A 13,286-nucleotide genomic window follows, 5' to 3' on the forward strand; every position below is an offset into this window, starting at 1 on the left:
GACTTGTATCTGCAAGCTTGAGCCCCATCCTCTGGCCTTGGGAGACTGCAAGCAGAATTTGAAGGCTGCAACCTCCTGGTGGGTCACCAGAGCAGGGTGATGGCCCTTATGAGCCAAGGGTTCTCCACAAAAGACCATTCACCTCACGTGGAGGAAAACAAAGCAAGACTTGAAAAATAGCTTTTCTTCCAGGCCCTGGAACTCAAAGGCAGATGCCTAACAGATCATCCCAATATCTGGAGGATAGATGATTTGTTTCTTTATTCTTTCCTTTTTATTATTGTTACCTATTCTTTTTTCTCTTTTCATTTTGGGTCAAAGTGGCAAGGTCTTTGGGTCAAGTGCCTTGGACTAGGCTCTTCCCTCACTCAAACACAAGGGGTGGACCAGATGTCTCTAGGGTCTAGAGTCCAGGCATATTATATTGTCCCAGGACTCTTGCAGGAGTCAACACTCAGCAAAGCTAAGTTCCAAAACAAAACAAAAGAGCATCCCTTGCATCTCTGCTGGAGGCTGAGTTCCCCCAAACTGTGGGTTCTAAGAACCAGTTCTTGTGGATATCAGTGGACCAGCTGGGATGTCAGTCATGGCTGACTCCTGTGTCTATTCTCCTGACATTCCCCTAATAACAAGCATTCCCAGAGTACACTGTGGTGGCTAGGAGGGCAGGAGGGAAGTAGCATTCTACATTGAGGCCACCATATCAGTGACTCCCTAAGTCTCTCCCATTCTCTGCAACTAGTAGAGGCTGCCACCCTGTCCCCATAGAACAAGTATTCTATGTTCCAAGTTTGAGATTGCTTTTATAGAGTTTCTCCTGGTTCAGAAATTTCATAAAGGGGCCGGAGCTAGCACAGCAGTAGGGTGTTTCCTTGCAAGCAACCAATCATGTACAGACAGTGGTTCAAATCCTGGCATCCCATATGGTTCCTCCCATTCCCATGCCTGCCAAGAGTGATTTCTGAGCGCAAAGCCAGGAGTAACCCTGAACGCGGGCAGATGTGACCTGAAAACCAAAAAAATATTTCTTTATAGAATGTGGGAGGCTTTTTTCTTGCAAGCAGCTGAGCCATGTCCTTCCTTAGGACTCCATAAGGTTCCAGTCGTCCCAGAGCATTGAGGATGAATAAATCTGATCTTTGCTTATGTAACCCTGAAACACAAATGCATGAATGCAAAACATCATAGGTAAATAAGTGTGAACTCTAAGCACTGTTTTTTTGTTGAGAGGGTAGAGTTTGAAACATTGGTTTGAAAAACTTGATTCCCTCTCTGTTTATTCTTTCAAATTCCACCTCTATCCCCAGTGTTTGGAATCTTCTAGCCAAGACCAGAAAAAAATGTACCTTCCCAGCCAGGAAGTGCCTGTCAGTCCTAGGACCTGGCCCTTTAAGACTCTGGCCAGATGTGCTGTGATATCGAGCCAGAAGCACCAATGGAGAGGGAGGGTTCTTGGGGGTCTTACCGGCACAATGGTTTCTGGAGGGATGATTTTCTCTCTGAACGCCAAGGGACTGCTCTGAATACCCAGGAGTTCCAGGTCTGGGCCTGGTGAGCTGCGGGGGCACCCCAGGGAAGACGGGGTGGCAGCATCAGGGACCAGACAGACCAAGCACACCAACAGTTTGATCTTGTTGTGTTTATTCCTGTGATGACCCAGGATCATTTTTTTAATTTTTAATATCTTTTTTATTGATGAAAATGCTTCAATAGTTGACATAACTGATCATAATATAATTGTTTCAGGAAGACCAAAAGTAACATGATAAAAAAAATTAGAAAATTGAATGAAAACTAAAGAGATGAGAGAGAAAGGAAATAAAATGTTCAGCGGCAAGTATAGTTTTGAAAATTATTGAATCACCAATGAACTCATTAATGCACTAGCAGAAAGTTTAGTAAGCTCTTATTTTTTAAAGGATGAGAGTTTAAAAAAATATAGTAAAAATGGTATGGGTTGCAATTGTTTGCATAGGCCCAGCAAAATATGGGGGAATGGAAGGGAAAAGCCTTGGCCTAAGTACATGGAGACCTTCCCCCTGAAATGTTCTGGAATAAGACCAACTCAGGGCTCCAGGCCTACTAGACTGTCCAACCCCTGATTCATTCTCTGTGTCCTGGTAAAAAAAATTTTTGCAGTTTCGCTGTGGTTGGTGTCAAGTATCTATAATTAAAGAGTCAACCCAGGATCATCTTGACTGACAGAAGAGACAGAGAGGTGAGTAGGCCTGAATTGGGCAGCCCCAGGGCGCTTGGCTGCTTGCTTGTGACTCTCCACTCTCTCATCTCTCCAGCCAGGAACTAAGGGGGTTTTTCTATAGCCTCATGCCCAGAGGCCACCCCAGGGGACTCAAAGCTGATGTGTGGCTCTGCAGTCTGGGATCACTCCAGGCAGGCCAGAGGACCATGGAGGGTGCTGGAGATAGACTCTGATGGATTGCAAAGGTTTTATTTGGAGATGGGGAATTGTGTTCATTAGTTATTTTCTGTAAGTGGAGAGTTTGGCCAAAGCCGTTGAGTTCAGTGGCACCTGGGTCTTGTCAACTGTAGAACTTAGGTCACCCCTTTCCCAGCATCTATTAGGTGAGAAGCTCCAGGTACCAGACACAGGTCACAGCTTGATCCTTAGGAAGTGCTACGGATATTAGGATAATATTGCTGTACAATACGCTGTTTGGGTGCTTTTCACACATGTACCCATTACAGAGGAGCTGATGCTGGATGCCAGGTTCAGATATGCTGATCTGGTCAGCATCAACTAGGATCCAGCGGGACAGAGCTGGGCGTACTTGTGATGGCGGGACCAGTTTCTAAGATGACAGTGGTACTGAGGAGGGCACACACAGCCCCAATACCCACTGCCCTGGCAGGTTTGTCCACTGTGGTTCCCTTTGCAGAGCCACTTCCTGAGTGTAGTCCCCAGCTGCTGCTGTCTTGCAGGGGCTGCTAGTATGCAGAGTTCCTGTCCCAGGGTCAGCCCTTGTCCTGGGCTCCCAAGGTTTTTGTGGGGCCCAGGATTGACTGTAGAGGGAGGTTGTGGTCAGTGCTCCTGTTCCCATCACAACCCCAGGAATTGGCTCTATTTCTCCATGTTGGGTCTAGCTGGTGCCCAGGGGTGCAGCCTATCAGGGAGTTTCCAGCCCTAGTGGAGTCACTTCCAGTCAGAGCAGGGAGTTGTTTTAATTTCTGCCACTCACACCTGTGAGTTTCCTCCTGGGCTCACTTCAAAGGGCTTTGCTTCTGGTTTTAAAGAATAATCCAGGAGTGAGAAGATGGGAACACACCCTCTGAACTCCTGTTCCCAAGTAGGGGTGAGTATGGGATAGAGAGACTGGGTAGGGGGACAGGAATGTGTAGCTCCCCTGCGCCAGTGGGGCAGAGATGTTTCAGGAAGGAACCATTGGACTTTATTTGAGTTGGGATATTGGGTTTTGCTATTAGAGGTTTCTTTCTACTTTGTTGTTTGTTTTGGGGTTCACATTCAGTGTTGCTCAAGTGTTATTCCTGGCTCAGTGCTCTGGATCACCCTTGTCAGGTCTCAGACACTATGGAGTACCAAGATCCAGGGTTGAACTCCTGGATATGAACCCTGATGTTGGTGAGGAAGGCCTTGAGTTCAGGATTTCTGCCATGGAGCATCATTCCTGCCTCACCATTGGAAAAGCTCTTTGATTTATTTTTATTTTTTGTCCACAGCGTTAATGGATTTATTCCTGACTCTGCACTTGACCGTCACTCTGCAGAGTCTCGCTTCCTTCCTGCAGCCATATTTCTCCTCATTAAACCAATTGCAATTTCAAAGCCTCCCTGACTGCAGGATCCTTGGCTTTGAGGATCTAAGAGAAAAATGAAAGCAAGCAATCTTTCTGGAAACCATAGTTATTTGAAGTATGCTCAATTTGGGGGGGGGGTTTGGGTCATTCCTGGCAGCATTCAGGGTAACTCCTGGCTCTACTCTCAGAAATTGCTCCTGGCAGGCTCAGAGAACATTATGGGATGGCAGAATTCGGACCATCGTCCTTCTGCAAGCAAGGCAAATGCTTTATCTCCATGCTATCTATCTGACCCCGAAGTAATTTCATTTTTACCTGCACTAGGAATTTGCTATGGGGTGAACAGTGAATGCTAATAACCACAAGCACAAGATTGAGTCACTCATTCAACCGTAAGATTTTTGCCTTGCTTCTTGGGCACTGTGCAGAGTGAGGCTTTAGAGTTGGGTCAGGCCGGTATGTGATTAACTGTTGCAAGTCAGCCCCTGAAAAGGTTGACTGAAGGAAGGATGGAGGATGAGATCTTTCCCTTCCAGCTCGGAGCACGTGTCTGCCACCCTGTCTAGCCGACGGTTCTGAGGTGAAACGGCAGGTAAACAGCTCGCAGTCAGTCAGGCTCGTGGAAATATTTGCTTTATTCGGTGGACAAGACTGAAGTCCCAAGATTCAGCTTCTGTTCCAGCCAAAAAGCCCTGGCCTTCCACAGACCCTTGTTTTTATCCTCCAGAATCAGGTACCACCCAATGGTGGGATCAGATACCAACCAATGGTGGAAGCAGAATCAGGTCCTACCCTAGGGTGGGGGCAGAATGCCAGGTCACACCCTAGGGTAGGGTACAATCACCAATCAGTTTAGGGTGAGTAACATAGTAATCCCCTAAAATATACATGCTGCTTAGGAACTTTCACCAGGTGGTTCCAGCATCAACTCCAGGACAAGTTCGAAGTTACTATGTGGACTGGAAAATGTTACGAGACGTCAAAAGACGAAAAATGGCATTTGACTACGCTGACGAGAGGCTGCGGATCAATTCCATTCGCAAAAATACCATTTTACCCAAGGACCTTCAGGAGGTGGCTGATGACGAAATAGCGGCCCTTCCTCGGGACAGCTGCCCTGTCCGCATTAGGAACCGCTGTGTCATGACGTCCCGGCCCCGTGGGGTGAAGCGGCGCTGGCGTCTCAGTCGCATTGTCTTCCGCCATTTGGCAGACCATGGTCAGATGTCTGGCGTCCAGCGGGCCATGTGGTGATGGGACCTGAACCTCTGAAGCTACTGGTGAGGCCCGTGCTGCTGAGACAGACTGTCTTAAGAGATGCAAACTTTCAAGGAATCCAGTGTTGGGATTTGATTAGCCTGCTGTGAGGCCATTTCCAATGAAGGTATTTTGAAACTGGCCAAGGGGATATTTTTCTCTTGGATTTAACAGATTGAACATACTGTTTCCTGTGCAGGATGTGAAAAGGTATAATAATAATAAAGAAAGTTTGTTTTGTTTTTCCCTGTGGAAAAAAAAAATTACATACACAACAATTCCCCCATTTGTTTTTAGTAAACAAATATTGTCTACAATTATTAAAGGAAAAATTAGCCAATAATAAAAGAGCAGCTGTTTGCATAAGCGCATCACAGGAAAATGTAAAGAAAAACTTCTAACCTAAACACAGGGTGTCTAAAACCAGAAACATGTAATAAGGAATCTACTACAAGCTCCTGAGAAGATAAATCTAAGATGGAAATAGATCTTTCGAAGAGACACCAGAAAGGTTGTGTAGCAGGCAAGAAGAAGGACCTTTTCTTTATTTGTTGTTGTTGGTGGTGGTGGTGGTGGTTTTTTGGGTCACACCTGGCAGTGCTCAGGAGTTACTCCTGGCTCCACGTTCAGAAATCGCTCCTGGCTGATACCGGCATTCAAACCAATGACCTTCTGCACGAAAGGCAAACGCCTCACCTCCATGCTCTCCGGCCCCATTTTCATTCAAGTTCAGGTAGACCAGAAAGCCCATCTTTGAGGGCAATGAACTAGGCCTTTATTTCAGAAGAAGAGGCACATACACCCTCTGCACAGTGGGGAGCCACTGCAATGATGATCAATAGGTATCTGAACTTAGTCCAAGTTCTTAATCCAGTCTGTAGTCCATAAGATGTCTGGAATTGATGTCGATTATTTATAGACATAAATAATCACAAACCAAAACAAAATGTTAAAGGCAGAGACCCTCCCTGTGTAAATAAACAACTTGAGGGCCTATCCAAAATGGATGGAACCTCCTATAAACCTAGTATTTTGCCTATGATGCGCCCACGCAAAAAACCCTGAGAACAGACAAATATCATTTAGGAAATTATAGACAACAATATCTAACTCACAAACCTAAAGTCAAGAAAGCAAAACCCTAATGTAATACAACATCAATTCCTAAGAAGAAAAACTAAAATAGAAAAACATTAACTACAATAGTCAAAAGAAATGTAGTACCAAATATAACTTCAAAGGATTACAATTATAGGAAAAATACAACAGGTGAAATTTCTACAGAGTTCAATACCAATCTGTAAAGATAAGGGGTCTGGAACTCCAAAAAGACCGGCAAAAGACACTTGATGGGTCTGGAAAGGTGGGTTGAAGCCTTGTACAGGAGATAACATCAAGCTGAATGAAGAAGGAAGGCCAGTACAGTCATCCATGTGTTGGGGCATCCCCAAGCGTTACATCATTACATCATGAGTTGGTTGGGCTTCTGCATTTCCTTTGGGATCGGTGCAATCTTGGGGTAGCCATTGTAGAAACGGTCAACCATAGCACTGTGTATGTGGATGGAAAACCAGAAATTCAGATAGCACAGTTTAACTGGAATCCAGAGACTGTGGGTCTTATCCATGGATCTTTTCTCTGGGGTTACATTGTGACACAAATTCCAGGTGGCTTCATTTCCAACAAGTTTGCAGCATATATGGTGTAAAACTCCAACAGTCACGGATTTCTTATTTCGGCCGAGATCAGGAGGCTTGTAGTTGTGGGTGAAGGAGATGAGTTGCACATGTGAAGGGAATCCTGAAAATTAAATGTTAAGGACTAGGAAGAGAGAAGGAAGGATAAGGAAGACTAAATTGGGGAAGATAAAGTTAGGAAAAAGGGAACTATATACAAAATCTGCAGAACAGACAGACACTAAACAAGACATACACATACAGACTTCACAAAAACTATGGCCATAACACTCACTCATACTAAAAAATATTTGTTGGGAAGGATCCAAAATAGAGCAAAAGAAAAGAGAATTCAGCTGAATCAACTAAAAGCGCCTTAAAATGTAATAGCCGGCAACAGTTTAGATAAATCATTTCAAATTCAAAAAAAATATTATTTATGGCAGAGCAGAGCAGATCTGAAAGAGAATTTCATGTGTAATACAAACATAAAAAACTCTATAAGTGTATAACAGTATATATACAAAGTTATTGTATAACAGTAACTTTATGATAATCAATCATAGGCAAGAAGCACTGTGAAGAAAGTCCACCTAAAATTATCATTATGACAGCATCTTAAAACCTAAATTGAGGGAAATAAAGCAATGATGTTAAAATAAAAAGAGTGAAAGTAGTGAAATGAGTATACCTAGAAAGAAAAACAGCATTAATATGATGAGAAATTTCTCCTTCAGGTGAACCTTGACTAAATTAATTTGTAAAACTTCATGATTAACTGAGACCTAGAGCAATAATGAAATTAAGACATAAATCCATCATACAAGGAAACAGATTGGGGATTCATGATTTTGAATCCATATTCATTGATCATGCCTGTGGAAAGAATCCTAGAGCATTAATAGCAACCGATAAGGAAGTGAAATGATTATCTGGTGTTCATTGTAGATCTTTAAGAAGTATAAAACAGGATGTATGCTGCTGTGGATTTCACCAATGTATTAGGGACTTTTTTGATCTTCTTGTCATCAAAACTGATCCAGTGCTGTTTTGCAGCAATTTTACAGTATGAAGTACAGTTTCCATAGTGAACTTTACCATAATGGTTTGACACCGATGATAAGTTGTATTTCTTAATCTTGCTTTTATTCTCTGAAGTGAATTCCACTAAATTGAGGTCTTCTATAGGAAAATCTACATAAGTATGCAATTTTTTATTTGTTTGCCATCAAAAGCAAAACGTTTCAAGTGTACTATAAGTACTGGTGGCAATTTCCATAAGTACGTTTTCTTTGAAAAATCCCTTCTAGTTTTGCAACTGTTGCACAGAACTTTGTTGTCATTTCTTTTTTTTTCCTTTATCTTTATTTAAACACCGTGATTACAAACATGATTATAGTTGTATGATTACAGTCATGTAAAGAGCACCCCTCTTCACTGGTGCAACATTCCCACCACCAATTTTCCAGATCTCCCTCCTCCCCACCCCCCTACACCTGTACTCAAGACAGGCTTTCTACTTCCCTCATTCATTCACATTGTTATGATAGTTTTCAGTGTAGTCATCTCTGCAACTGCACTCATCACTCTATGTGATGAGCTGCATGTCCTGAGCTGCACCTACCAGCCCTCATCTCTCTTGTCTCTGAGATACTGTTAAAAATGTCCTTCATTTTTCTTAAAGCCCATAGATGAGTGAAACCATTCTGCGTCTTTCTCTCTCCCTCTGACTTACTTCACTCAGCATAATAGATTTCATGTACATCCATGGATAGGAAAATTTCATGACTTCATCTCTCCTGATGGCTGCATAGTATTCCATTGTGTATATGTACCACAGTTTCTTCAGCCACTCATCTGTTGAAGGGCATCTTGGTTGTTTCCAGAGTCTGGCTATTGTAAATAGCGCTGCAATGAATATAGGAGTAAGGAATGGATTTTTGTATTGTATTTTTGTGTTTCTTGGGTATATTCCTAGGAGTGGTATAGCTGGATCATGTGGAAGCTCAATTTCCAGTTTGTGAAGGAATCTCCATATCGCTTTCCATAAAGGTTGTACTAGACGGCATTCCCACCAGCAGTGAAAAAGAGTTCCTTTCTCTCCACATCCCCGCCAGCACTGCTTGTTTTCCTTTTTTGTGATGTGTGCCAATCTCAGTGGCGTGAGGTGGTACCTCATAGTAGTTTTGATTTGCATCTCCCTGACGATTAGTGATGTTGAACATCTTTTCATGTGCCTTTTGGCCATTTGCCTTTCTTCTTTTTCAAAGTGTCTGTTCATTTCTTCTCCCCATTTTTTGATGGGGTTAGTTGTTTTTTTCTTGTATAGTTCTGTCAGTACCTTGTAAATTTTGGATATTAGCCCTTTATCTGATGAGTTTTGGGTGAATAATTTCTCCCACTCAGTGGGTGGCCTTTGTATTCTGGGCACTATTTCCTTTGAGATGCAGAAGCTTCTCAGCTTAATATAGTCCCATCTGTTTATCTCTGCTTCCACTTGCTTGGAAAGTGCTGTCTCCTCCTTAAAGATGCCTTTAGTCTCAATGTCCTGGAGTGTTTCACCTACATGTTGTTCTATATACCTTATAGTTTCAGTTCTGACATCAAGGTCTTTAGTCCATTTGGATTTTACCTTTGTACATGGTGTTAGCTGTGGGTCTGAGTTCGCTTTTTTGCAAGTGGCTAACCAGTTGTGCCAACACCACTTGTTGAATAGGCTTTCCCTGCTCCATTTAGGATTTCTTGCTCCTTTATCAAAAACAAGGTGGTTATATGTCTGAGGAACCTTCTCTGAGTACTCAAGCCTATTCCACTGATCTGAGGGCCTGTCTTTATTCCAATACCATGCTGTTTTTATAACTGTTGCTTTGTAATACAACTTAAAATTGGGGAAAGTAATGCCTCCCATATTCCTTTTCCCAAGGAGTGCTTTAGCTATTCGAGGTTGTTTGTTGTTCCAGATGAATTTCAGAAGTATTTGATCCACTTCTTTGAAGAATGTCATGGGTATCTTCAGAGGAATCGCGTTAAATCTGTACAATGCTTTTGGAAGTATTGCCATTTTAATGATGTTGATCCTGCCAATCCATGAGCATGGTATGTGTTTCCATTTCCGCATGTCCTCTCTTATTTCTTGGAGCAGTGTTTTGTAGTTTCTTTGTATAGATCCTTCACATCTTTAGTCAGGTTGACTCCAAGATATTTGAGTTTGTGTGGAACTAATGTGAATGGGATTGTTCTCTTAATGTCCATTTCTTCCCTATCATTATTAGTGTATAAAAAGGCCATTGATTTTTGTGTGTTAATTTTGTAGCCTGCCACTTTGCTATACGAATCTATTATTTCTAGAAGCTTTTTGGTAGAGTCTTTAGGGTTTTCTTTTTTTTTTTTTTTTTTGGGCCACACCCGTTTGACGCTCAGGGGTTACTCCTGGCTATGCGCTCAGAAATTGCCCCTGGCTTGGGGGGACCATATGGGACACCGGGGGATCGAACCGAGGTCCTTCCTTGGCTAGCGCTTGCAAGGCAGACACCTTACCTCCAGCGCCACCTACCCGGCCCCATCTTTAGGGTTTTCTAAGTAGAGTATCATGTCATCTGCAAAGAGTGAGAGCTTGACTTCTTCCTTTCCTATCTGGATTCCCTTGATATCTTTTTCTTGCCTAATCGCTATAGCAAGTACTTCCAGTGCTATGTTGAATAGGAGTGGTGAGAGAGGACAGCCTTGTCTTGTACCAGAATTTAGAGGAAAGGATTTTAGTTTTTCTCCATTGAGGATAATATTTGCCACTGGCTTCTGGTAGATGGCTTTGACTATATTGAGAAAGGTTCCTTTTATTCCTATCTTGCTGAGAGTTTTCATCAAGAATGGGTGTTGAACCTTATCAAATGCTTTTTCTGCATCTATTGATATGACCATGTGATTTTTATTTTTGTTGTTGTTTATGTTGTGTATTATATTGATAGATTTACGGATGTTAAACCAGCCTTGCATTCCTGGGATGAAACCTACTTGATCAAAGTGAATGATCTTGATGAGGCACTGGATCCTGTTCGCCAGGATTTTGTTGAGGATCTTTGCATCTGTGTTCATCAGGGATATTGGTCTGTAATTTTCTTTTTTGGCAGCATCTCTATCAGGTTTTGGTATTAAGGTGATGTTGGCTTCATAAAAGCTATTTGGAAGTATTCCTGTTTTTTCGATTTCATAAAAGAGCCTGGCCAGAATTGGTAGTAGTTCCTCTTGAAAGGTTTGAAAGAATTCATTCGTGAATCCATCAGGGCCCGGGCTTTTTTTTTTTTTTTGGGTAAATTTTTGATTACAGTTTTAATTTCCTCAATAGTGATGGGGGTGTTTAGATATGCTACCTCTTCTTTATTCAACGGTGGAAGGTTATATGAGTTCAGAAATTTATCCATTTTTTTCCAGGTTCTCATATTTAGTGGCATAGAGTTTCTCAAAGTATTCTCTGAATACCCTTTGAATCTCTGCAGTATCTGTAGTGATCTCCCCCTTTTCATTTCTAATACGCGTTATCAAGTTTCTCTCTTTCTTTTGCTTTGTGAGTTTTGCCAATGGTCTATCAATCTTGTTTATTTTTTCAAAGAACCAACTTCTGCTTTCGTTGATCTTTCGGATTGTTTTTTGGGTTTCCACTTCGTTGATTTCTGCTCTCAACTTTGTTATTTCCTTCTGTCTCCCTATTTTTGGGTCCTTTTGTTGAGCACTTTCTAGTTCTATTAGCTGTGTCATTAAGCTACTCAGGTAAGCTCCTTCTTCCTTCCTGATGTGTGCTTGCAAAGCTATAAATTTTCCTCTCAGTACTGCTTTTGCTGTGTCCCATAAGTTCTGATAGTTTGTGTCTTTATTGTCATTTGTTTCCAGGAACCTTTTGATTTCCTCCTTGATTTCATCTCGGACCCACTGGTTATTGAGTATGAGGCTGTTTAACTTCCAGGTGTTAAATTTTTTCTTCTGTGTCCCTTTGCAGTTTACATCTAACTTCAGAGCCTTGTGGTCAGCAAAGGCAGCCTGCAAAATGTCTATCTTTTTTATTTTATGGAGGTATGTTTTATGTGCCAGCACGTGATCTATCCTGGAGAATGATCCATGTACATTGGAAAAGAATGTGTATCCAGGTTTCTGAGGATAGAGTGCCCTATATATATCTACTAGGCCTCTTTCATCCATTTCTCTTTTCAGGTCTAGTATATTTTTGTTGGGTTTCCATTTGGTTGACCTATCAAGTGTTGACAAGCCTGTGTTGAGGTCTCCCACAATTATTGTGTTATTATTGATATCCTTCTTCAGATTTGTCAACAATTGTATTAAATACTTTGTTGGACCTTCATTCGGTGCGTATATGTTTAGGAGAGTGATTTCTTCTTGCTGTACAAATCCCTTGATTAGTACATAATATCCATCTTTGTCCCTTACAACTTTTCTGAGTATAAAGTTTGTGTCATCTGATATTAGTATGGACACCCCCGCTTTTTTAAGGGTGTTGTTTGCTTGAATGATTTTCCTCCAGCCTTTGATTTTGAGTCTATGTTTATTCTGACTATTCAGGTGTGTTTCTTGTAGACAGCAGAAGGTTGGCTTCAGTTTTTTGATCCATTTCGCCACTCTGTGCCTCTTAACTGGTGCATTTAGTTCATTGACATTGAGAGAAATAATTGTCATGGGATTTATTGCCATCTTTGTGTAGAAGTTTGGTGTGTTTTTTGTTCTGTCTTGTGTTTAGAGTAGATCTTTCAGTTTTTCTTTTAAGGCTGGTTTTGAGTCTGCAAAGTTTTTGAGCTGTTGTTTATCTGTGAAGCCGTGTATACATCCTTCAAACCTGAAACTGAGTTTTGCTGGGTGCAGTATTCTTGGCGAAGCATTTATTTCATTGAGTTTTGTCACTACGTCCCACCAGTGCCTTCTGGCCTTCAGTGTTTCTGGTGACAGGTCTGCTGTAAATTTCAAGGATGCTCCCTGGAATGTAATTTCCCTTTTCGATCTTGCTGCTTGCAGTATTCTATCTCTATCGGTGGGTTTCATCATGGTGAATAGGATGTGTCTTGGGGTGTTTCTACTGGGGTCTTTTTTAGCTGGTACTCTTCGGGCATGCAGGATTTGGTCACATGTTTTCTTTAGCTCTGGTAGTTTCTCTGTGATGATGTTCTTAACCATTGATTCTTCCTGAAGATTTTCTTCTTGGGTCTCTGGAACTCCAATGATTCTAAAGTTGTTTCTGTTGAGCTTATCAAAGACTTCTATTTTCATCTGCTCATATTCTTTGAGTAAATTTTCCATTGTCTGATCATTTGATTTGAGGCTTTTTTCCAATCTCTTCTGCTGTGTAAAGTTGTTATGCATCTCGTCTTCTAAAGTGCTAATTCTATCCTCAGCTGCTGTTAACCTGTTGGAAAGCTCATCCATTATGTTCTTCAATTCGTCTACTGAGTTTTTCAGACCTGCTATCTGATCTGATATTTCAGTTTGGAGTTTTCTGATTTCTATCTTCATATTCTCTTGATTTTTATTACTGTTCTGATTTATACTTTCTTTGATTTCTGTGAGCAACCTCCATATTTCT

General features: G+C 41.7%; 1 protein-coding gene across 1 annotated transcript; it reads left to right on the top strand.

Moving 5' to 3' along the window:
* The first annotated feature begins 4,661 nt into the window (after window positions 1-4,661).
* LOC126030015 (28S ribosomal protein S14, mitochondrial-like) lies at window positions 4,662-5,274 on the top strand. Its single transcript, XM_049788225.1, has one exon. It carries the CDS (start codon window positions 4,662-4,664, stop codon window positions 5,025-5,027), a length of 366 nt encoding a protein of 121 aa, XP_049644182.1. The 3' UTR covers window positions 5,028-5,274.
* Window positions 5,275-13,286: the final 8,012 nt, after the last annotated feature.

This window comes from Suncus etruscus, chromosome 15 (genome assembly GCF_024139225.1).
Source record: "Suncus etruscus isolate mSunEtr1 chromosome 15, mSunEtr1.pri.cur, whole genome shotgun sequence".
Lineage (NCBI taxonomy): Eukaryota > Metazoa > Chordata > Mammalia > Eulipotyphla > Soricidae > Suncus > Suncus etruscus.